Below are 24,034 nucleotides of genomic sequence, written 5' to 3'. Positions count from 1 at the left end.
TGAATTTACAGTTTTAATTTACAGTATGTTCTCCTCATAGGAATTTTTATATCTCAAACAATTTGTAAAAGTTGAAAGATACAATATCTTACATATACCTGAAAAGTCATATATCTTACATGATTATTTATCATCTAAATAATAAAGAGAGATCTAAATTTATTCCAGTAATATGTTTGAATTTTAGTTAAAATCATTATTGACAGCATTATTTCAATATTCTAATTCTGTTTAAGATGATTCAGACCAAAAGGCTACCGTACCCATGCACATTCAATGTTCTACAATTTAAAGATTAAAATTCATCTACACTTCATATTGTAAGAGCACACACCTTTATCTACATGAGTTGGTATGGTAACTGCATTCCTAGATGAAGATGGACCTGGACTAGAACTTCTAACAGGGCTACCAGGTAGGGAAGACTTGCCAACATCATCAGGTCGGTCCAATACATTCATCTGTTGTGACGCTATATCACTGGTCCCTGACATACCTGCTAACTCATCATCTAAATCATTCTTGGCCCATCGGAATTTGGCACTTTTGGTGGTTGGTTTTATACCAGCAAATTCTGTAATACAATATTAAATGTATATTTATAATTAAAAGTGGAGAAAGGTTAGGGGGGAGAGTTGGATAACATGTTTCAACCTGCCACATTCTGAATATATGTGCCTGTCACAAGTCAGGATCCTGCAATTCTATGGTCGTCTTTTGTTGCTGTGTCACATATTTGTTTTATTTTTCATTTCATTTATTTTTTACATTAATTAGGCTGTGAGTTTCTCGGTTGAATTTGTTTTACATTGGTCATTTTGGGGCCTTTTAAAGCTGACTATGTAGTATGGCATTTCCTCATTGTTGAAGGTCCTACGGTGAATTGAAGTTGTTAATTTCTGTGTCTTCTGTTCTCTGTTGAAGAGTTGTCTCATTGGCAATCATACCACATTTTCTTTTTTATATCATAACATCTTGTTGACGTAAACTTAAAATTAGATACCAGAAACAAAAATTCAGCAATTTTTCCATGTGAAAAGTGGCATAACTGTTGAAAGGAACACCACCTAAATTCAAACTTGATCTGTGCTTTGCGGTTATAAGTTTCATAATATGTGGTTGAGGCAAACTCAAGTTAGAGGACAGAAACCAGTTTTGGGACGAACGGACGGATGTACAGTTGGACAACAGTAAAACCAAATATGCCACCTCTGTAGAGTCAGTTTTGTCTTACCATGATCACTTTTTCTTTTGACAGGTGTACTATCAGATTCATCGGTAGATCTTTGTCTGTAACTACTCCAGAATATCTCCATAGGTCGTACACCTTTGTCCAGAAACTTCCCTCTAGCTTTAGCCTCTTTTGCAGCGTCCTAGAAAATAGAACACAAGTCTTCTTTTATACATGTGATCAATCATAAATGTACTGCAATAAAATAATGGTTATTAGTCTGTCATTTAATATTTCTTAAGAGCTTAACTTAGCTTTCAACTACTAAAGTAAAAGGAGCAAACTGTAGTTTAGTGGTTGTCTATGGTTCAAGACAGTTATATTGGTCTTTGATAAATTGGTTTGTGACAAATTAGGCCTTCAGTTTTCTAAATTGAAACATTTCATATTTTTCATGTTGGGACCCTCACATTTGTTGAAGGCCAAACAGTTGACTATAATTGCTTAGAAAGATATCATTTGAACCTTTGGTATATCTCATTGGCAATCATACACCATCTCTTGTTTTTTTTTTAATTTTGACCAATGAAAAGTGATTTCTGTTATTCAAAAGTTCTTATTGGTTGCTGTCTGCAATATTTGATATTTATACATTAGACCTTCAGTTTTATCTTTTATGAATTAATTCACATTTTTGTACATGGGATCTTTGATAGCTTTTTATATTGTATGGGTTTGGCTTGTTGTTTAAAGAGTAACTATGACCTTTACTTGTTTACATCCTAATCATTTAGTCGCAGATGGGTAGTTTCATTAGCAATGGTATGGTCTTTCAAAATTTGAGGATAGTACTATAGGCATGTAGTTCATACCATTCTTTTATATGTATTTGTGTGCTTCATACCTAGATACATTCTTAGATAAAGTCAAATATTAACAGCACATGTAATTCACATTTACTTCTTTATAAATCAAACTTAACAATAAGCTTAACCATTTGGGAATGTATAATTCATTTTTTTCAGCGAAAAAGACTTTTAAAATGAAGTGACTTAAGTACAGCTCTTTATAAGAACCAGGCAGTGTGCCATATACATGTGATATATGGGGGGTTTCAGATTTTATCTATATTTTGCCTAGTAGAAGCAACAAATGAATTCTGCTCAAAAAATAATTTTGATTGGCAAAATATGAGTGGTTGCCATGGTAACGGACACACAATTTTTTGGCTGTTAAGCGTTGTAAAATCTTTCAAAAATCAGCTAAATCACCACATTTCAGAGCCTGATTATGAATAGAATCATGCATTTTTCATTAATTTTCATATGTAACATTGATAGATCTAGGTTTAAGCTTCATTTTAGTGAAGATTGCATGTCAACCAAATTTGAAATTTTTTTGTAAAATTTTGTAAAAAATTCCTATTTTCAACTTTTCTGAAATTGGGATTTTTGCTGAATTACCACATTTTCTCCGGTGTTTTTCAGAAAAGTGCAAATGTGTACAGAATAGTTAGCACTGTAGTTATGAAGTTTGGATACTACTTTACCAAATTTAATAGAAAAATGTGTGGGATTTTTTTTAGTTTTATCACCATAGCAACCGATTTTTTCCTTGGAAACGGAGTTTTCATTTGCAGAATATTGCAGTTTAAGAGCTTAAATGTCCTGATTTTTTCATAACCGATAAGAAAAATACATAAAAGCTAACGCAAACCTTAAATTACAATCGTCAAGTGTTGTTGACTTCAATTGTTACCACGGAAAGACATGTTATCCATAGCAACATCCACTAAAAACCTGCATAAATAGAAATTTATGTAAAAAAAATATATAAATAAAGGGTATAAATTTGAATGTGCTTTTATTCTTTGCTTCACTAACAGTCTTGTCTGGGATTTTTTCTTCAGATTGTTCAATAAATATAATATGTCATGAAACATAAGGGGGGGGGGCTTGGAAAAAGGGGGAGGGTGGTAAGTTGATTTTTGTAAATGTTGCATACAAGTAGATATTTGATAAGATAATTGCGTTTCGTAGTCCAAAGAAACATTGGTTTTCGCACTTTAACTTCAGTTTAAGTTTATAATAGAAATCTATGAAATTTAAACACACGGTTATTTACCACATAAAGAAGGTTGGGATTGATTTTGAGAGTTTTGGTCCCTTTAGTTTAGGAATTAGGGGCCAAAAAAGGGCCCATTTAGACATTTTTCTTGGTTTTCACACAATAACTTCAGTATAAGTAAATAGAAATCTATAAAATTCAAACACAATGTTTAAGAACACAAAAGAAAGATTGGGATTGATTTTGGGAGTTTTGGTCCCAAAAGTTTAGGAATTAGGGGTCAAAAAGGGGACCAATTAAGCATTTTTCTTGATTTTCGCACCATAACTTTAGTATAAGGAAATAGAAATCAATGAAATTTTAACACAAGGTTAATGACCATAAAGGAAGGTTATGATTGATTTTGGGAGTTTTGGTCCCAATAGTTTAGTAATTAGGGACCAAAAGGGTCAACATTTAACTTTGTTTGATTTCATCAAAAATTGAATAATTGAGGTTCTTTAATATGCCGAAAACTGTGAATGTAGATTCTTAATTTTTGGTCCCGTTTTCAAATTGGTCTACATTAAGGTCCAAAGGGTCTAAAATTAAAATTACTTTGATTTTAACAAAAAATGAATTCTTGAGGTTCTTTGATATGCTGAATCTAACCATGTATTTAAATTTGGGATATAGGACCATAATAGGTAAGTTTAAGTTCTAAGACTACATTCATTCTGTGTCAGAAAACTATGTTGTGTCAACTATTTAATCGCAATCCAAATTCAGAGCTGTATCAAGCTTGAATGTTGTGTCCATACTTGCCCCAACTGTTCAGGGTTCGAACTCTGCGGTCGTATAAAACTGTGCTCTGTGGAGCATCTGGTATAAGGTTGACAGATGATGAACTTCATGGGATTGCAATAGCCGGGCCAACCTGGCTTATGTAAAGGCAAGATATATATGGCCCTAACAAATGTAAGAAAATTCTTAATTTCTTATGGCACACATCCGTCTGAGGTGTTATTCCACCAGCATAAGTGACAAAATTGACCAGTAACATAATATTAACAAACCAATAATAAAATCATTTGGTCAAAGCATTTCTAAACTGAAACTGAAGTGTGATGGACGGGTGGATATAGACGGACAGGCAAATTGAACACATTTTAAGTTGGTGGTGATTTTAAAAATAATAATAGGCAATGGGTGATAGCTAATATCGGAAGTCCAGTATAATGGAATCCTCTTAATATATACATGTAGCTATTAACATATCATTTATGACTGCTTTGTTGTACTACTATCCCGCAAATGAAATTCAGGATCTCCGAGATAGCCAAATAGAATACATCTGCTAAGTTGGAATTGTGCTAATCCCGGTAAAATAATTACGCTATTACCGGCAAAACTATCAAATCAGAATTATCAAGCAATATCATTGTATCAATAATGAATCATTCCTTACTATGCGTCGTTCTACATATATCTCACAAGTTCTTGATACCGATAACATAATATCTTGTGGTGTGTGTGTGTGTTGGGGAGGGGGATTCAGCTGAAGCACACTTCTTATCCTTCTGAAATCTCCCTCCCCTCCTTTAAGATAGTAAACTGGTAGATAGAGGTATCATTTTTTTAGGATGAATCTTCAAAAAAATTGTTTTGTTATTCTCAAAGGTGTTTTTTTAACCTTTAATTATACATGAATTACGCCCTTATTTTCTGTATCTGTCTCTGTAACCTTTACAAAAGAAAGACTGCATTAATCCCGAAATTTGGAATGGAACCACTAAGCTGAGAATGTCTGCATTAATACAATATTAATAACACTAATAATTTGAATACAAATTCCACACATTCAATTAAACTGCAACACTAGACACAGCGCAGTACATACTAATCTTATTTTTCTTTTAATTATCAATGTTTTCTAGTCCCAACAAGTTGTAAACATTCATGAATACAAGACTTAAGTGTCCCATGTGAAACAAAAAAAAAAAGTAAATATCCAGTGTCCCACTCTTTGTACACACATTTGCTTGATTCAAGGAACAAGGGCAAACCTAAAATAAACACTTTCGTGTCTTAATTTTTATTTATTTGGGTTGCGCGGGGGGAGGGGGGGGGTTGTAGTAGGTTTTACCCATGTTCGTCAGTACATTAGTTGTCACAAAGTTGGTTTCTATTTTATAATTTTTGTTTGCCTCAATCAAATCTTATGAAACATTTATACACAGAGATCAAGTTTGAATTTTATTGGTGTCACTGTTAACTGTATAATTTGCCTTATGTGGCCTGGTTACCTAAAGAAATTTCTAAAAGTTACCATTTAATCTTAGGAGAACCTTTCTGGAGCCCCCTTTTCGTCATCAATACACTACTATATTTTTCGACTTTCATGTAGATTTGTTTTTATCTTTTCGTAATAATGGCATGTAACCGAATCATCAACAATTATACCACATCTTCTTTTTTTTTTTAAATTAACAGAAAAGATAAAAAACAAAATCTACATGAAAGTCGAAATTATAGTAGTGTATGCATGACGAAAAGAGGGCTCCAGAAAGGTTCTTCTAGGTTCAGATAGTAAATTTTAGAAATTTCTTTAGTTAACCAGGCCATATAGATTACATGCCATTATTCCGACAGCCCATTGGTCCGACAGTCCATTAGTCCGACATCTCATTGGTCGGACAATCCATAAGTCCAAAAACGTATTTGTCCGACAGCACATTAGTCAGATAGCCAATTAGTCTGACAACCCATTAGTACAATAACCCAATAGTCCGACAATCCATTGCTCCGACAGCCCAATACTCCGACAATCCATAAGTCCAACACGTATCAAGTCAAGCAAGGATAACAGGATAACAAAAAAATGTCTGTCTGTGTTATTACATTTAGATACAAAAACATGTTTTTAAAGAAATAACTCTGTATATACAAATGTATAACATCAGGCTTAGATAGTTCGAATACTTTCTATATACTCAATTCGAAATATGTATATAGAATAACACAGAACAGAATATTTCATTTTTCCAAATTTAAGGGTCTATAAAGAGCATATAAACAATCAGTGATGGTGCAAAATACTGATGATACCTCGCCCAAATATTTCGTTGTTGAGTTTTGAATCTGAAAAAGCATCACACAGTATAGCTGACTAATATAAACCCCGAAACCAATTTTCAGAAATCATTGTTTTTTGTTGTAGTTCTTCAGAAAAATATGACGATATTTTTTTAACTTGGCTGTCATGTGCAACGTGTTCGGTAAACAGCAAGTTGTTGAGTGATGAATATGAAAACTTATCACACGATATAGCCGACTTCAATAAACCTTTCAGAAATCCTTGTAATGTAGTTCATGAAAAAAATCAACGAAAATATTCATGGGACGGAGGGATGAACTGAACGGTTGGAAGGACGGACAGACAGACAGAGGCAAAACAGTATATCCCACTTTTTTGAAGCGGCGGTATAATGATTGGAACAACATAAAGACTTTACAACAATAATAATATGATATAATTATCTTTATAGCACCATAAGCCTCAGTCACAATCGGAGACAAAACAAAGTAGAAAAAAACAAACTATATTTATCAAATAACAGTCAGTATCAAGATATGTACTACATAATTCAAAAGAACTATTTTTTTTAACAATACAATCGTCAGTATTCCCCGTAATAGTCAAGTTTTCTTGTGTTAACACCGAGATGTGCTTGAAATGTACTGAAAGAGTTCCTCCCTCAAATTATTATGAAGTGAGCATTTGATTGAAAAATGACACTCATCCTCAACTCTATCAGCTGTACATTACAATTTTTCAATTATTAATGTAATGGGTGAGCACCGATTCTTAACTAACATATACACTACCTTTCTTAAAATCGAGGGAAGCGTATTAGCGCCACACATTTTTTAATTTTTTTCTTCCAATGTTTGTGCTACCTTTGTTTTATCTTATTTCTTATTTAAGATTCAAAGGAAACCGTTATTATTAATAGAGGAGGCTGTATATATGTATCACTATTGTAGTCATTGCAAAGTAAAATCCTTGAATAATTAGATCATAATTAGATCATATCATTAACTTCAATAATGAGCAGAATATTATAGAAAATGTGGTATGAATGCCAATAAGAAAACTCTTTATCTAAGTCACTACTCCTAAAAGTAAACCATCATAGGCCAAAGTACGGTTTTCAACATGGAGCATTAGCTTACACTGCATGAACAACATACTGTAAAGGCCCCCCAGAAACGATATCCTTGTTACTACTAGTATAAATATATTACAAAGAAAATAGAGAAAATTGCGGTTATACGGAAAAACAAAAATCAACCCTGCTAATATAGCTATAACCGAATAAAATATACTACCAAAGTAAGCTCTCGTTTGTGTAAAGTAGGTTGGCAAGAAATATATATAGAATGAAGATGTTTTATTAATAAAATTATGTTCTCTCTATTCATGCTATTTAAATTGCTATCCAAGCATCTTAAAAATACTTCATTATATCGAAATGAAAATTCAATTACTTTCTATCAAAGAATCTTGATCATATTCTGAGATTTAAAAATAAAATGTTTCCTTATAAAAAATTCATTTTAAGCAGAAAGATAAATTTGTCCATTTGACTTGGAGTTTCACAATTGTATGACATCATTTTGGATCTTTCAATTTAAATATAAGTGAATATCGATAGGGGATCAATAAGGGAATCAAAAGAGTAAAAAAAATTAAAAGATCAATGTGCTTGATTTCGAGATATTAGCCATTGAAATTTTGGCGGGAAAATATTCTCTCTTGACTTTTCATTGCTATTTCATTGATAAGTTTACATTCTCAAAACTATCAAAGAATAATTTGAATTTTATAAGACTTTTACAGATTGCTTATAATTATACATGTAAAAGATTTATAAAAAGATAAAGGGGGGTCAATGCCATTTTTTTAAGGCATTCAAATGAATAAAACCTGAGGTTTCGGAAATCTGACAAAAACATCAAAATCATGACAAGCGAACTGCAATGTACCTAAACTAACCTCTGAAGCTAAACCCAAGTTATAGATTATCGATCTTATATGAAATGTCTGGAAAAAAAATGATTTTATTTATAATCAGGCTCTCCTCTCCGACCAAACATAATCTTTTCAAGAATCTACATGTATGTTATCTTTAAAAAATTAACCTACCACCCCCCTTTTTTCTAACCTTCCAACCATAATATTACATTATATATTACATTTGTTGAACCTTATGAAATTAATAGAATAGACTGTAAGTGAAGCAAAGCAGTCATATTCGGATTAGAAAATAAACACCCTCTATTTATGTATTTTTTTACAAAAATTTCTATTTCTGCAATTTCAAAGTGGATTTTGCTAAGGATAATGTGTGTTTGCCGTGGTAACGATTGAAGTCAACAACACTTGACGATTGTAATTTAAGGTTTGCGTTAGCTTTTATGTATTTTTCTTATCGGTTATGAAAAAATCAGGACATTTAAGCTCTTAAACTGCAATATTCTGCAAATGAAAACTCCGTTTCCAAGGAAAAAATCGGTTGCTATGGTGATAAAACTAAAAAAAATCCCACACATTTTTCTATTAAATTTGGTAAAGTAGTATCCAAACTTCATAACTACAGTGCTAACTATTCTGTACACATTTGCACTTTTCTGAAAAACATCGGAGAAAATGTGGTAATTCAGCAAAAATCCCAATTTCAGAAAAGTTGAAAATAGGAATTTTTTCACAAAATTTTACAAAAAAATTACAAACTTGGTTGACATGCAATCTTCACTAAAATGAAGCTTAAACCAAGTTCTATCAATGTTACATATGAAAATTAATGAAAAATGCACGATTTGATTCATAATCAATCTCTCTGAATTGTGATGATTTAGCTGATTTTTGAAAGATTTTACCATGCTTAACAACCAAAAAATAGAGTGTCTGTTACCATGGCAACCACTCATATTTTGCCACTCAAAATTATTTTTTGAGCATTTTTCATTTATTGCTTCATGTAGACCAATTATAGAAAAAATCTAAAACCTTCATGTATCGCACTCTGCCTGGTTCTTACAAAGAGCTGTACTTAAGTTAACAAAAGAAGACTTACATGTGTTTTAAAGTGTATAGTGGTCATAAACTTCCTTGGATTAGGAAAAACTTTAGCTACATCACCAAACTTAGAGAAGTGCTTCTTCATGGAGAAGACATTGTTATATTTGTTAGGCACATAGTGACAGACTATTGCTACTCTATTGGACATTTCTTCAGAACTAGAGAGTCTTCTGATTGGTCTCTTTGATTGTGGTTCTTCATCTGTAAAACAACATTAATTCTTATAGTTTCTTTACAACTTATCTGTACAATATATAGACATATGTTCAGTAGACCTAGAAATCATTCTTAGCTTTAATAACTACCTACTCTAAAAGTAAATATTAACCAATCAAAAGGATATCAGTATTGACCTTTACTTTCAATTATCTCCATTGTTAATGAAAAGATTATGGTAAATATGGTAAATAATCAAACTAATTAGAAACTCATAGGATTGAGCTGTAAATGAAATATAGTTACCCACTTCTTATGCTATAAGCAATAAATTGTTTGAATTAAAAGCAGCAATTTCAAATTGAAACTTATTCTGTATTTAGTTTAAACATATTTATTTATAGAGGATTGGGAAACAAGTTTTGCAACTGATATTAATCCCTTTCCACTTTGTGGGTGCAAGTGCTGCCTTGTAGCGGCATTAGCCTGCTCTTTTTTGAAAACTACAAGGGTGTCTTTAATGTGCAAGAGATATATGGCTCTCTCTTAACAGGGTCAGCCATTTATCATCCTCATCCGATGGACTATCATCGTTTCCTCAAGACCATACTCGCAAATGGTGTCAGACTTGTTCTGTACATTACACATACCAAAGATTTTGCAAATTAGCAGGTTATTTTTTATTTAATGAGAATAAAAACTTATAAAAAATGATAGAGAAATTAATTGTGGCCACTTAATGATATCATTGGTAATGTCCTGGATATAAAATTTATCTTTGTTTTATGTTTTCAAGTAAAAATCCTCTTTTTTTGGATTATGGTTTGATTATCAGTGCAATTCATCAACACAGAAAATATGAAAAAATAACATTCTCAATGTTTATTTTGGGTCACCTGTCTTGAGCTAAATAAATTACACTAATTTCAGTATAAACAAGAATGTGTCCATAGTACATGGATGCCCCACTCGCACTATCATTTTCTATGTTCAGTAGAAACTTTAATTTTGAATTAAAATTAGAAAGATCATATCATAGGAAACATGTGTACTAAGTTTCAAGTTGATTGGACTTTAACTTCATCAAAAACTACCTTGTCCAAAAACTTTAACCTGAACTTCACACTATCATTTTCTATGTTCAGTGGACCATAAAATTTGGGTCAAAACTATAATTTGGCATTAAAATTAGAAAGATCATATCATGGGGAACATGTGTACTAAGTTTCAAGTTGAATGGACTACAACTTCTTTAAAAACTACCTTGACCAAAAACTTTAACCTGAAGCGAACGGACGCACAGACGGAAGAACGGAGGCACAGACCAGAAAACATAATGCCCCTCTACTATTGTAGGTGGGGCATAATAAAAAATGTATAAAACTGCACCTCAACAGGACTGAATGTAAATTTAAATAGAGGAATTATTATAAAGAAAACTATTTAAATAGAAGAGATTCCAATACATTACCATTTTCTTTGCTAGGTTTTCTCTTTGTTGTCTGGTCGTCAGTGTCAAAACTGGTTCCTGGTTGGTCCATTGACCGTCTTCTAACACCTGGAAATATGGAATGTTAAATAAGTCACTGGAATTGAAATGAGTCTATTCACTACATTCGTCAATTTGAAGGAGAGTTTAAAACAAGATTCCTAATCAATACCTATCAATCTCTAAAAATCTGTGTCATTGTCTTTAAAATAGACATAAAAATTATGTACAATAGTTCTTAATAGTATAAATTCATTTTTTAAATTCCTCATATGAATTACTAACCTATACAGTGTATATCTAAATCAAAGTTCCAGGTATGATAACCTTTATCTAACAATACAAAAACTTATGAAATTATGTAACTTGCTATCCATTGACTAAACTATATAAATATGATGAAATTTCGTCTATACACAATTAAGATAGTCATGGTGATATGTTGTTTTTTGCCATCTGATTTATGAGATAGGATACCTGAACCAGCAACAAGTTTTCCAAACAACATCTTTTTAGATGACACTTTCAGCTTTTCATCTTTATACATTTATTAGTACTATAAATTCGCTTGTAATTCTTCAATATTTATTTGGTATTGATACAATGTAACACAAAAGGCCTTAATTTCTAGCATTCTACATGCAGATAACAGACCTTTTATGAAGACATGTCACTCTAACCAGGGACAATATTATTACTCGAATGATCAGTCAATAGTCTAACTTCATAATTTATAAGCTTATAATGTGACCTTCAGTCAGCTAGAGTTTTAAATGTTGATGTGCATTTGTTGGTCGAACCCATGACAATTTGCTGTAATTTTGTTAAAGTCATATGAAACGAGCGAGTGGTGAAAAATAATGTTTGTCCAATTCTTGAACCAATGCATGAATACATCATAAACTTAGTCCTCTGTGCATGATTTTATCATTATTTTCGCAAATATATCATATAATCGTCATTTTTTTTTCTCTCTGTTTGATATGATTTAACAAATATGGCTGCTCATTAAATGCCGTGTTTTGAAACCGAGTTTTACCGATTGTCACCTTATAGTAAATAAATCACAAAAAGCATGGGTCTTGAGCACGTGTTTAACATGTATAATCAGATATTTGTTTATTTCAATGACAGATCCATGCGTATTGTGGTCACCGGATTTTTACGAGGAGGTTTACGCTCGGGTCACTATGCATACGAAAAATATGTCGTCGAATTGCTTGCTGGAAGCAAGCAATTAAAAATAAGTAAACTTCTTCTAAATGTGGAAAAATTAAAGAATTTTCCTCAGAAAAAAGTATATGTACTTTAAAAGTTGTATAATGAAAACTATCCATTTAGTTATAAAAAACATATGCATATTTTTTTTTAATTTGAAGTTTCTTATGACTTTAAACAGGTTATGTTTCAATGCTTTAAAATTGTTAGTTGCTTGCAGGGCTTCCAAAAAATGTTTGAGCCAGCCGGACATTTTATATCTGATCCTGATTTTAATCCCTTGAGACTAAGTCACAATTATGGTAATCAGATGGCTTTTCCAATGATTAACATTAGATTTAAAAAGATTTTAAAAACTTTACTTTGATATGAATTTGATGTCGGATGTAAACTGTTAAATTGGCAGTGCATCACTCAAAGTGTGCACATCAGCGTGCTCATATCTGTCTTAAACTCTTTATTTGTGCAAAATTACATTGTCAAAAACTTTACTTTTGTTTTTAAAATCACATTTTCCTAAACCGGATGTTGACTTGACAATGTTAAGATATGGACCATAAACGGATACGTAAAATTCGTGTATGTTTTACTTATAAAGCACGAATGAGTGAAGAAGCTCTTTCCACGTTATTTCTTCAACCAAATACTCGAAATGAATGTTAGATACAGGTATCAATGATAATTTTAGTATTTTTGAAAAAATGTAGGATGCATAATTAAATTTCACAACTGTGCACTTTGCACACCTGTTCTGGTTCATACAACATAGTTCTGAAGAGTTTTCATTTAAAACCTTTTTAAATTTTTCATCAAATCATATTGAAAAACTAATTTCTTATAATTATAATCTTTTTGACTAAATCAATTAGATACAAACCCCTGAAATATAAGAAAATGATTGAGAATAGACTGATTATTTTTACGATGTCCGGTACTGAAAATAGTTTACCCGTTACCTGAACAGGTAGATTTTAGCTGTCTTACAACTAATTAGCCTTGATTAAAATTAGAAAGTTTTGAAGTAGGGGTTGTTTTGATAGTAATTAATCATCATGTCACTTTTATTAAACCAAGAGTTCCAAATGGTGAAGTTGAAATTATCCATTCGTAAATTTTACAGATGCCATCACGAGTTGGTTGACCGTTATGGAATAACCTTTTCACAGATGATATCGGATATGTTCCTTACGTCTTAACTACAATTCCCTTCCCTTTCATGAATGAGACCCACCAATTAGACTCTTTACCAGATTTGTTATCACATAAGCAACACAATGGGTGCCACATGTGGAGCAGGATCTGCTTTCCCTTCCAGAGCACCTGAGATCACCCCTAGTTTTTTGTGAGGTTCGTGTTGTTTATTCTTTAGTTTTCTATGTTTTGTCATTTGTACTATTGTTTGTCTGTTTGTCTTTTTCATTTTTAGCCATGGCGTTGTCAGTTTATTTTAGATTTAAGAGTATGACTGTCCCTTTGGTATCTTTCGTCCCTCTTTATGACCGGAAATGTGTGGATGTTAAAGGCAAAAGGTTGGGTAAAAAAGATCGTGAATTATGTTAAAATGACCGAAAAAGCCTTGAAAACTAAAAAGAAGATGACCATTTCCTGCTTTGCCCAGTTGGACTTTTACTGGACATTATAAAAATAACCAGAATATATAAAATTGAGAATGGAAATGGGGAATGTGTCAAAGAGACAACAACCTGATATATGACCGTTTCAGAAGCCCTGGTTGCTTAGTGGAGTTTGACATCCATTTCCATCAATTGCATATAATCATGGCTGTCTGTGAGAGAAAAAGAGGGCCAACAGCTTAGACACATACATGTACCCAACAGAAAGCCTGTCACATACAGGTACACTATGCAAAATTTGTGCATGCCTTATGAGCCTCCTCATGGGTTTTTTAAGAGTCTGAATGCTTGGCTAATTTTATAGTGATTATTTGATTACTAGACTAAGTATTTCATGATTATTTGATTATCTAGGGCTGTATTTTTGATAATTTGAATATGTTGTCAACTTGTTTAAAAAAAAGATTAATGACTAGTGATTATAATGGCAGAAATTTTGTGATTATGTGATTACCTAAGACACCCCAATGAGGGGCCTCACTTATTTATAATTACCTGTAACATCAGGTCTCCCAAACATACCAGCACCTGATGTAGATCCTTGAGACTGTAATCTACCAAAAACAGAATCTGTAGGCTTGTTGGATGCTGCAAAAAAAGGTTTTTCTTACACTGAATCTTGTATATAAATATATTAAAGTTTATATTAATCACCTTTTTGTACAGTAAGAATAAAAAATTTAAAACTTTCAAGAAAAAGGTATACATAAAATGATGCTATATTCAGAGGTCCTATACCACAGTGCCACCAAGTACAATTTCCAGGGTGGATTCATGTGGCACACATTTCTACAGAACTTTTGTTACTCATGTCTTGATTTGGATTTTGAACAGTTGTTATATTTTGATGGACATTTAAATGCGTGAATAAAGCCATCCAAGTGAACCAACAAAATTTGAACCCCACGAATAAAAGAAGTAAGTTATTGGTTACATAACAGGCACTGGCTGGTTGGGCAGTCAAAGCAAAAGCTTTCACTGAACATATGCAACAGGTATAGAATTATTCCCAATAGGTTTATAACAACACCTGAAAAATCCTTTGCTTAATATGAACACTTACCTGGAAAAGCATTGCCAACTGTTGACACAGGACATAAAACTGTACTCGGAGGACTCAGTTCTGTTATGGGGGCTGTCATTTTCAATTCTGGTTTTCCAAACAAATTTTTTGCATTGTCTGACTTTTTCACATCCCCACCTATCTCAGATTTACCAGCTGTTCCTAATAAGATAATAAAACATTGTCACGCCAGATTCAAATATAACTTACTTCTGAGTACAATGTACAAGTCCCCTAAAGGTATCACCATCCAAGTAGCTGGTACTTGGTACTGGCATGAAATTACAGATTTTATGTTATCAAAATTTGCTGTTGCAAAATTTTGGAAATTGTTTTAAATTTTGGGAATATGCAAAGCTCTGATTCCTTCCCCAACTTTGGCTATTATTTAAGTCCTTTTAGGTTTATTAAAAGTTCTTAATTTTTTATATCTTACTGAAGAGTTTAATGACTCTAACTTATAAAGCAAATTTTATGTAGGATTAAAATTAAAGACAGACTGACTATTAAGGAACTGTTTTCACATTTTTCATTTGCATCCAAAATTTGTTCTAAAAGTGTTAGACAGCAGGGAACACAGGTTTTATACATGTAAAAGCAAATAAGCATTATTTTCCTATGTTCCATATTTTAAAGTTTTAATCTTTGTCGACAGTAAAAATTAATTGATTGACTGTTGTGTTTTTATGCCACTTTTGGGGTATTTTATGGAGGCCAGTTTTTATTGGTGGAGGAAGCTGTACCTGTACCTTCAACAGGGAAAGACACTAAAAATAGACTGATTCAGAAAACCTTACATAAAAAAAATCAATTGCTTTATGAAGGCATTTATAAAATACAGATACTGTGTGAATGATTCTTTTATAAGAATTTGACAACGATCTATCTTCCTTTCTGTTCTAAAGATCTTTAAGGGATTCTCACAATTTGTTGCAATAATATCATTGTCATCAACCTTAAAATAAGGGAGTAGGATTTTTATCAGAACATAATATATTACTGTCAAATTTTAAGTAATAGATTATCAATCAATTTAAAAGCACTAGGAATTTGTGTGTAAACAAAATTAATTGCAAATGATTGATTTCATATAATTAACATAGTTACCTGAAAGTCCAAACAGCCCTGTTGATACTGAAGGTGCTGCACTAAAGGGATATGGTCCTTGTGTTGATTGAATTCCTCTCTGTCCTGATACCCCAGAAGACTGCATGCCTGACGTACCAGTTACAACTGACTGTGGACCTGTCTGACCAAATATTCCTATAGATGCTGTTGTTTGTGTGTTAAAGGAACCAGCAGAGGTGGTGACTGGTAAAGTTCCTCCACCAAATGTTGATGACCCTGTCTGTAATCCTGTACCTCCAAATACAGAAGACTTAGTTGTTTGTCCAAATACAGTCGGTGCATGAGATGTTCCTAAACCACTTGCACCAAAAGTTGTTGCTCCAGATGAGGTTGCACCACCAAACCCCCCAAATGAACTCTGAGCCCTAGTGGAGGTGGCTGTTGCAAAACTAGAACCCCCAAGTGTACTTGCTTTGGTTGTAGGTCCAATTGTGTTATTCCGAGTTGTGGTTTCGTATGAAGGACTACCAAAAGAGGTTGTTTGAGAAACTGTTGCCTGTGAGGAAAAACCAAACATACCAGTCTGAGTTGTAGCTCCAAACGAAGGAGTACCAATTGTACTTGCTTGTGACACAGAACCAAAAGTGGGACCACCAAATGACTTTGGTTGAGTTGGTATTCTGCTAGCTTGAGTAGATGTTCCAAAAGTTGATACCCCAAATGCATTGCTTGTATTGGACTGATTTTCAAAAGCAGACCCTCCTAATGAGGCAGTATTTCCAAACAACCCAGAACTAGAATGAGATTGAGTTCCAAAACCTCCACTTCCAACAGAGGAAGCTGTTGTTGTTGCACTACCAAAAACAGGCCCAGTTTGAGATTGGGTCCCAAAACCTCCACTTCCAAAAGAGGGAGTTGTTGAAGCACCAAAACCAGAGGCAGATTGTGGTCCCGTTGTTCCAAAGCCTGTACCTCCAAACATTGAACCTGCAATTCAAACAAAAAAAGATTAAGGAGTAAAAAAAAAGTATCAATGCAAATCACTGGACAATTAAAAGACTTTGTTTTCCTTAGTAAAAAAACTACCTTGAGGTCCAAATCCAGGAGTGCTGGTTGTTGTTCCAAATCCACTAGATGCTTGATTTGTTCCACTTATACCAAATCCACCAGATGTTTGATTTATTCCACTTGTACCAAATCCACTAGATGTTTGATTGATACTTGTACCAAATCCACTAGATGTTTGATTTGCACTTGTACCAAATCCACTAGATGATTGATTCATTCCACTTGTACCAAATCCACTAGATGGTTGACTGATACTTGTACCAAATCCACTAGATGTTTGATTGGTACTTGTACCAAATCCACTAGATGGTTGATTCATTCCACTTGTACCAAATCCACTAGATGGTTGATTGATACTTGTACCAAATCCACTAGATGGTTGATTGGTTCTTGTACCAAATCCAACAGATGGTTGGTTCATTCCACTTGTACCAAATCCACTAGATGGTTGATTCATTCCACTTGTTACAAATCCACTAGACGGTTGATTCATTCCACTTGTAACAAATCCACTAGATGGTTGATTCATTCCACTTGTTCCAAATCCACTGGTAGCAAATCCACTTGGAGTACTTCCAAAACCTCCAGATCCATATGCTGGGGGAGGTGTTCCAAATCCAGATGACTGGCCAAATGGGCTTGCCTGTCCAAATGCAGGTCTTTGTTGTTGTCCAAAACCTCCTGTTCCTTGGCCACTAGCAAATGGATTGGCCATGGTAATATTGGTACTGTCTTTTAACTTACTTATTCAGACTGCAGTTAAATACATCTGAAAATAGAATTAAAATTTCTGAGATATATATTGCTATAAGCATCAAATTAATTAAAGATGATTTTATAACTGTTAAAGGGACATTACATGTACATGTACAACATGTACAATATAGCTTTATGATTAAGATTAAAATTCAAAATACAATTAATTTTGTTTCAAATATCAATGATACCTGAATTTAGAAATATTTGTTGTTACATGTAGCTCAGTGTGGCCCACATAATAGCCACATTCATCAATAAAAGCCCAAAAACATCACTTATGCATTTTTTTCTTCCATGTAAATAGTTTAACCTCATTGAATCCATATTCATTTGATTTTCAGTATAACTCCTTAATAGCTGGAGATGGGTTAGGCATGTAGGTAATTTTTACCCTATACAAATACATTTTGTAACAATATATTTCTATAAAAGAAGTTTTTATGTGTAATAATTTTAAAGTGGATTTTTATTGTGCACTTGTAATATTATAAGTTTTACTATCTATGTGCGTATTGTGTCCATGTTATAAAAGCCTAGATTTTAAAATCTTTTGGATGTGCTACATATTAACGAGGTTGGTAATAGGGGTAACTTCATGATGTACATGTATTACGGTAGAATTTTTTTTCCAAATGATGTTAATGGTAAATTTTGGCATGTGAAGATGAAATGTACAATGTACCTCTTATTTATATAAAAAAAATGACTGATTTTGGCATATCATGTACAAATGTAACAATGTTTCTGTTCAAGAATAAAAGTAGCAGTTAAAATTATTGAGATTTCTAATTCATTTAAATTTTTGTAGTCTGGCTCTAAAAAATCATAAGGATAAGTAGTACAGTTCTAATGTTTTCACAAGTGGGGCCAGTTGGTTAAAACGTGGGGTGATTTGCCAGTGTGGCGATTTATCATGGGTGGAGCACTTAATTCACCTGTTTTATTGACTGAGTTGTTCAAGATTACTCTGACGTCCAACGTTATTTTAATTGTAATTGGACTGTGACAAATATTTTATTTATGTGTTAATTTTCTACCACCATTTTCATGTACAATGTACACAAACATGATAAAACTACAAGATATTCCACACTCCAGTGCAGGAGTCATTCCTATAATCAGAAGAAAAAGAAGACTTCATAGTAATTTCGTACAATTGACTGGGTTGACTTGATAATACTCAGTGTAAAATGTTTGATGGATTTTTATCTTTTGTATATGTAGGACTCGAAAAGGCGATGGTACTCTAAACTGCGATGGTCAAGCTGAAGTGCAATGGTCCACACTGAAGTGTGATGGTTAACATGCTGAAGTGCAATGGTGATATTGTGACGATAACTTGTTGATATACGCTGAAGTGCGGGGGTGTTTGTGCTGTGACATTGAGTAAAAAGCAAAATGAACATGAGCTGTTAAAATGAAATCACATTATTTTACAAAAGTAGCTGCTTGCCTCACATTTGGAAGATCTTGTAATTTCTGTTCAAGTCAAACCAAAGACTTTAAATTTTGATTTATTTTTAATATAATTCTAAATTTGCCAATTTTTCAATTAGCACGCAGTAGACATGGTAGTATAAAATTAAGAAATTGATCACAACATTTATTCCTATTTATTATTTTAGGAAGTACACCATGTACACGTAGGGAGCAGTCAGGTTAATTTTGGCCTTCCGTGTTGCAGACATTAGGCTTAAAAAAAAGTATGTGTTTCTAGTAACATCATTTTGAAAAATAGGGTTGGTAGGTCGGAATTCTTCTTTTCTTTTTCTTTTTTTTTTTGACATTGAAAATGATCAAAATTATCATGGCTTTTCCAAGTCAGAGTCCATAATTAGTTTCAAAAACAGGAAGTGTGCCATTTGCAATGTTTTTGAAGCACCTGCTGAGCAAATTTCTTGGATTTTAACTTACATTGTATTTGGAATACCTTTTGACATTAATAAAATGTTTTACTGGCTTTTTATGCAAGTAGAAGCAAGAGAGAAAAAATATTATGTCGTTTAACAGAAGCCTGCGTCAAAATCAGGGTCGGTTGATACAATTTTAAAAAAAAATTTGAAGAGCCAATTAAAAAATTAAGGTCAGGGCTAAAAAACAGGGTCAGTCAGGTTACCGGAACTCAGATCTTTTTTTTCTCGGCCTTAAAACACTGTAACCATAATAAAATAAGACAAGAGCAACAGTGTTCTTACAAATCAGGATTCTTCCCTGGATTAAACAGCATTAATAAAAACATTGCTAATACTCTCAATTAATTTTTTTTTATTATTAAATTGTCCACATAAAATCATGAGAATCTAATTACTTATAGATAGATTAACATGAATATTTAAAATTATATAATCAGTATACATTATTTCAGTTGCATTTATCGTGTAGCATTATGACGAACGAAGCATGACGAACAGAGGATAGCCCATTTGGTAACCAAATTCAGCATTCAGTCCTGTTGCTCCAAAAAGTTCCCCATATTTTACTGTCTGACATGGTTAAAAATATTTTTTGGAAATTTCACATGTAATGCTCAAAACTGTTATGGACTTGAATCATTCATTTCTTTTTATTTTCCTTTCATTTCCTTTGTGAGCATGAAATATTCATCTACAAAACCCTATCCTCCTGCTTGCAAGTGAATACCCTTGCAAGTCAATGTTGTATTTGAACATTTCATGTATATTGACTTATTGCATTTGGTGGGTCTTATTGGGGTCTAAGCGTGATTCGGGATTGCCAATTTTTTGAACACGTTTCAAATTATTGTGGCGTGAAAACGGGAAATGAGGTCTTGCCGGACCCGGGAAATGAAAAAAAAATGAGATTTGCTTACGTACATAGTGTAAGCGGGATACGGGAATCTGACAAAACAGTAAGCAGGATCCGGGATCGGAACCCCCCAATGAGACTCCCTTATTGGAAGACGTCATGCAAAACCACTGCACTTCAGCAAAAGGATCATTGTACTTCTGCGTGGGCGATCCCACTTCAGCGTCTCCATCGCACTTTTGAGTCTCACATATATAGTTATACTCTTTATTTTTTATACATTTATGTTTTTTAGCCATGGCATAGGAGATGTGGGGCACACTCGTAGATATACGTTGATAGAACAAGTGCCTGTGCTGTGGGGATATTTTTTTAAATCTTTTTCGTCAATCCCGATTCAGGCGATTGGCAAACAAAATTTACCTTTGCATTTTTTCTCACTGCACATTAAAGTCCTACAAATAATTCTTGCGCTGTAATGTTTCGACAGCAAAGAGTCGATACCGAAGACGAAAATAATGTTGACACCAAAATTTCTTCTTTCAGTTTGAAAACTTCCGCCACCTGACAACTAGGTCGAGGTAACTGATGATAAATTAAAACACCAAAAGATAAGAAAGGAGAATGATTTATACACGGTCTGAAATTTTTCATGTTGTTTATAATTTTTCAAAATTAAATTGATAACATTTTGTATTTATCGTTTACACAATTTTCTCCGTGACTGTGAATTTGATCATGGCAGGCTTCCTGTCTAGGATTTTTGAGAAAGTTAAATCTTGGATTCACTGGTCGTGGACTTATCTTTGGGCCGTTTGGTTTATTTTGGTAGTGTTTGTCGTATACATTTTGCGAGGCCCATTAAAATTGACAGAAAACCTGTCCTATGGTATGTATAAAGATAGTTCAAATGCCCTCCCCCTTTTTTTTCTTCTAGTTTTGAGTTTACTGAAAACACTACAACTCTCAGCATTCAACTTGAAGTAGAGTAATGTATTTTGAAAGTTAGACCAGAAGTCAAATTAGTGCATATAACATCCTTAACCAATTACACTAATCCAGGCCTATCTCAGCCTCAGGTGGCGAACACAGGCACTTATTTTTGTCAAATTATGTGTGCAATTTACTGTCAACACTCTAAATGAACAATACTGGTGTAGATAGTTAAAACGGTGCATTGACAGAAACAAATATTTGTGTGCTGGAATGCTATCATGTCATTCCTGCCCCAAGGTTTACGCAGTCATAGATATACATTAGGGCAGGGTAGTAGTAATGTACTATAAATTGGTATCCGGACCGTTCGCCCTGATTACATGTTCGCCTAAGGTTCGTTCGCACTGAGTTTGTTCGCCCTGATAGTCCGTTCGCCCTGGGTTCGTTCAATCTATATTCATTTATGATATGTTTATGTTACATTAATGAACGAAATATGTATATATTAAAATTTATGTATATCTATTAAAAGTAAAATACAGATTATTTGCCAAATTTATACTAATTGAATAAAATTCTTGGCTGCATTGTTACACTTTATTTTATAATTACTTTTAATTACTGTTGATTGAATTTTGATTGCTGATTAGGTGTCATTTGAAACCTTTGATATACAATGTAGTGTTGAAATTCCGAGAAACTTATTTACTAATAGCAGTACCACAGAATACATCATAAATAAAGATTCGGTGAATGTAAACTTCAACATATTCAATTACATACAAATAGTTTAGTCTTCAGTTGTTTTACATTTAAAAACACAATGTAGTGCTGATATTTACAGAAACTTATATTTCTTAGTAACGTAATTACATACAGATATAAACTTAAGACTCAATACCTTGAAGTCACAATATCTTGTAGTCCTGAAATGTACTGAAACTTATAACCTAGTATAGCAGCTAGCTTTAGACAAGTTAACATGAAACATTTGCGTAAATATTCGGCGAAAATTGTAGATTGACTTTAACAATTTCAATTATATACACACACCGCAACCCTATACTAAAAAATGAAATCAGGGCGAACGGACTCAGGGCAAACAGGTATTAGGGCGAACCAGAATCAGGGCGGACGGACCCGGATTCCATTAAATTCTGACAGGTGTAGGCAGTAATTTTCGGTAACCAATTCATTATCGTCAATATCCTCATTGTGATATGTTAGAGGTCTTAAATAATTACTCTTACCATCATGACTTAGGTTTTTTTTTTAAATTGAACAAGATTTGTCATAATCATTTGCTGTGTTTATTACCTTTAAGAAAGTGTACATTTTATCTTAATGCAACAAAAATTACTACTAACATTATTACAAATTTTTTGACTGTTTAATTTTTCTTCATGAAATACCCCAATTATGCCCCTGTTACATTTTGACTGTTTTTCTTCATGAAATACCCCAATTGCACCTCTGTTACATGTAGCCTGTCAATCTGGCCAAACCTCCTTATTGCGATAGTACATGTAGTATGAAAAAGAACATAAATTTACGGAATATATACATTGTAATGAAATGGTGATAAACAAGGGGAAGTAATTCAATTATTTTTGTTAAACATTTTTGAAATACACAAATCATCAATGACCTAAAGCTAAGGTTATTGGTGTTAATTTACAATGTGTTTGACATCAAAGCTGTGAGATGAAGCCATGAACTTAATGAGTCACTTAAATTAACAGTTTACAGTTGGCTGAACTTCTTGTTCATAGGAGCATTACAAATTTGCTGGTAATTCGAAGACCATAAATGCCAAGATTTTCGCAATTAAAACGGCAGGGCGACTGAGAAATGACAGAAAAAAGGAAAAAAAACAACAAAAAAGGGCGAGCTGTGCCCTGTTCAAACTTCATTGCTAAAACACTGATGCATCATTCTAACATTCAATTAATGAATACATGTCTTTATAAACTAATTTTGTTTACTGTCAAGCAATGAACTAGGATCCCAGGCTATAGTTTATATAGACTGATTCAATTTCTACTTCTGTATTTTCCCTACATTCCCTTTATCACAGTGCTTATGTCATTACATCTCGGTATAAGAACTGATTGTTCAATGACATAATTAACATGAATTGATTGAATTCTGACAACCAAAGTAACTCTTTTATTAAAACAAACTCCATGTGATGTACGATCTATTTGAAGTCAATGTGGCTCCTAATAGAAATAGCACATTTGCATGGGTCTAATTTTAGCTTTTTTGTGTACTGGCCAGCTGAACATGTGGACTGAAAACTCTACTGGTCCAGCTCCAAATCTACTGGTCCTGCAAAAATGGCATTCATTTGACAAACACTAATATAAATGATAGATGTTTACTCTTATTTTCATGCTTTCTTTTACATATGTTAGACCAGAACAAGAGAGTCTTGATCCTGATTTTGATAAAGGCTGTGATAATCTAAATGATTTTTTCTTCTATCAAATCAGGATCAAGGACAGAAATAAGT

At 33.0% G+C, this 24,034-nt stretch overlaps 2 protein-coding genes across 2 annotated transcripts in view; one reads left to right on the top strand and one right to left on the bottom strand.

The window, feature by feature from the left end:
- LOC134704665 (germinal-center associated nuclear protein-like) overlaps positions 1 to 21,176 on the bottom strand; it is a 41,833-nt gene extending 20,657 nt beyond the window's left edge. The window contains exons 1-10 of the mRNA XM_063563578.1: positions 21,007 to 21,176; positions 17,077 to 17,827; positions 16,030 to 16,977; positions 14,923 to 15,084; positions 14,349 to 14,447; positions 11,485 to 11,553; positions 10,990 to 11,076; positions 9,358 to 9,563; positions 1,235 to 1,373; positions 335 to 574 (exon numbers count right to left, since the gene is read on the bottom strand). Coding sequence (XP_063419648.1) covers positions 335 to 574; positions 1,235 to 1,373; positions 9,358 to 9,563; positions 10,990 to 11,076; positions 11,485 to 11,553; positions 14,349 to 14,447; positions 14,923 to 15,084; positions 16,030 to 16,977; positions 17,077 to 17,773 — 2,647 coding nt within the window. The 5' untranslated portion in view covers positions 17,774 to 17,827; positions 21,007 to 21,176. The remainder of the gene's footprint in view (positions 1 to 334; positions 575 to 1,234; positions 1,374 to 9,357; positions 9,564 to 10,989; positions 11,077 to 11,484; positions 11,554 to 14,348; positions 14,448 to 14,922; positions 15,085 to 16,029; positions 16,978 to 17,076; positions 17,828 to 21,006) is intronic.
- A 138-nt stretch (positions 21,177 to 21,314) lies between these two features.
- LOC134718400 (suppressor of tumorigenicity 7 protein homolog) overlaps positions 21,315 to 24,034 on the top strand; it is a 45,400-nt gene continuing 42,680 nt past the window's right edge. The window contains exon 1 of the mRNA XM_063580903.1: positions 21,315 to 21,472. Within this exon, the coding sequence (XP_063436973.1) occupies positions 21,322 to 21,472 (151 nt within the window). The 5' untranslated portion in view covers positions 21,315 to 21,321. The remainder of the gene's footprint in view (positions 21,473 to 24,034) is intronic.

This window comes from Mytilus trossulus, chromosome 1 (assembly GCF_036588685.1).
Source record: "Mytilus trossulus isolate FHL-02 chromosome 1, PNRI_Mtr1.1.1.hap1, whole genome shotgun sequence".
Taxonomy (NCBI): Eukaryota; Metazoa; Mollusca; class Bivalvia; order Mytilida; family Mytilidae; genus Mytilus; species Mytilus trossulus.
This window is presented reverse-complemented; position numbering and strand designations above follow the sequence as displayed.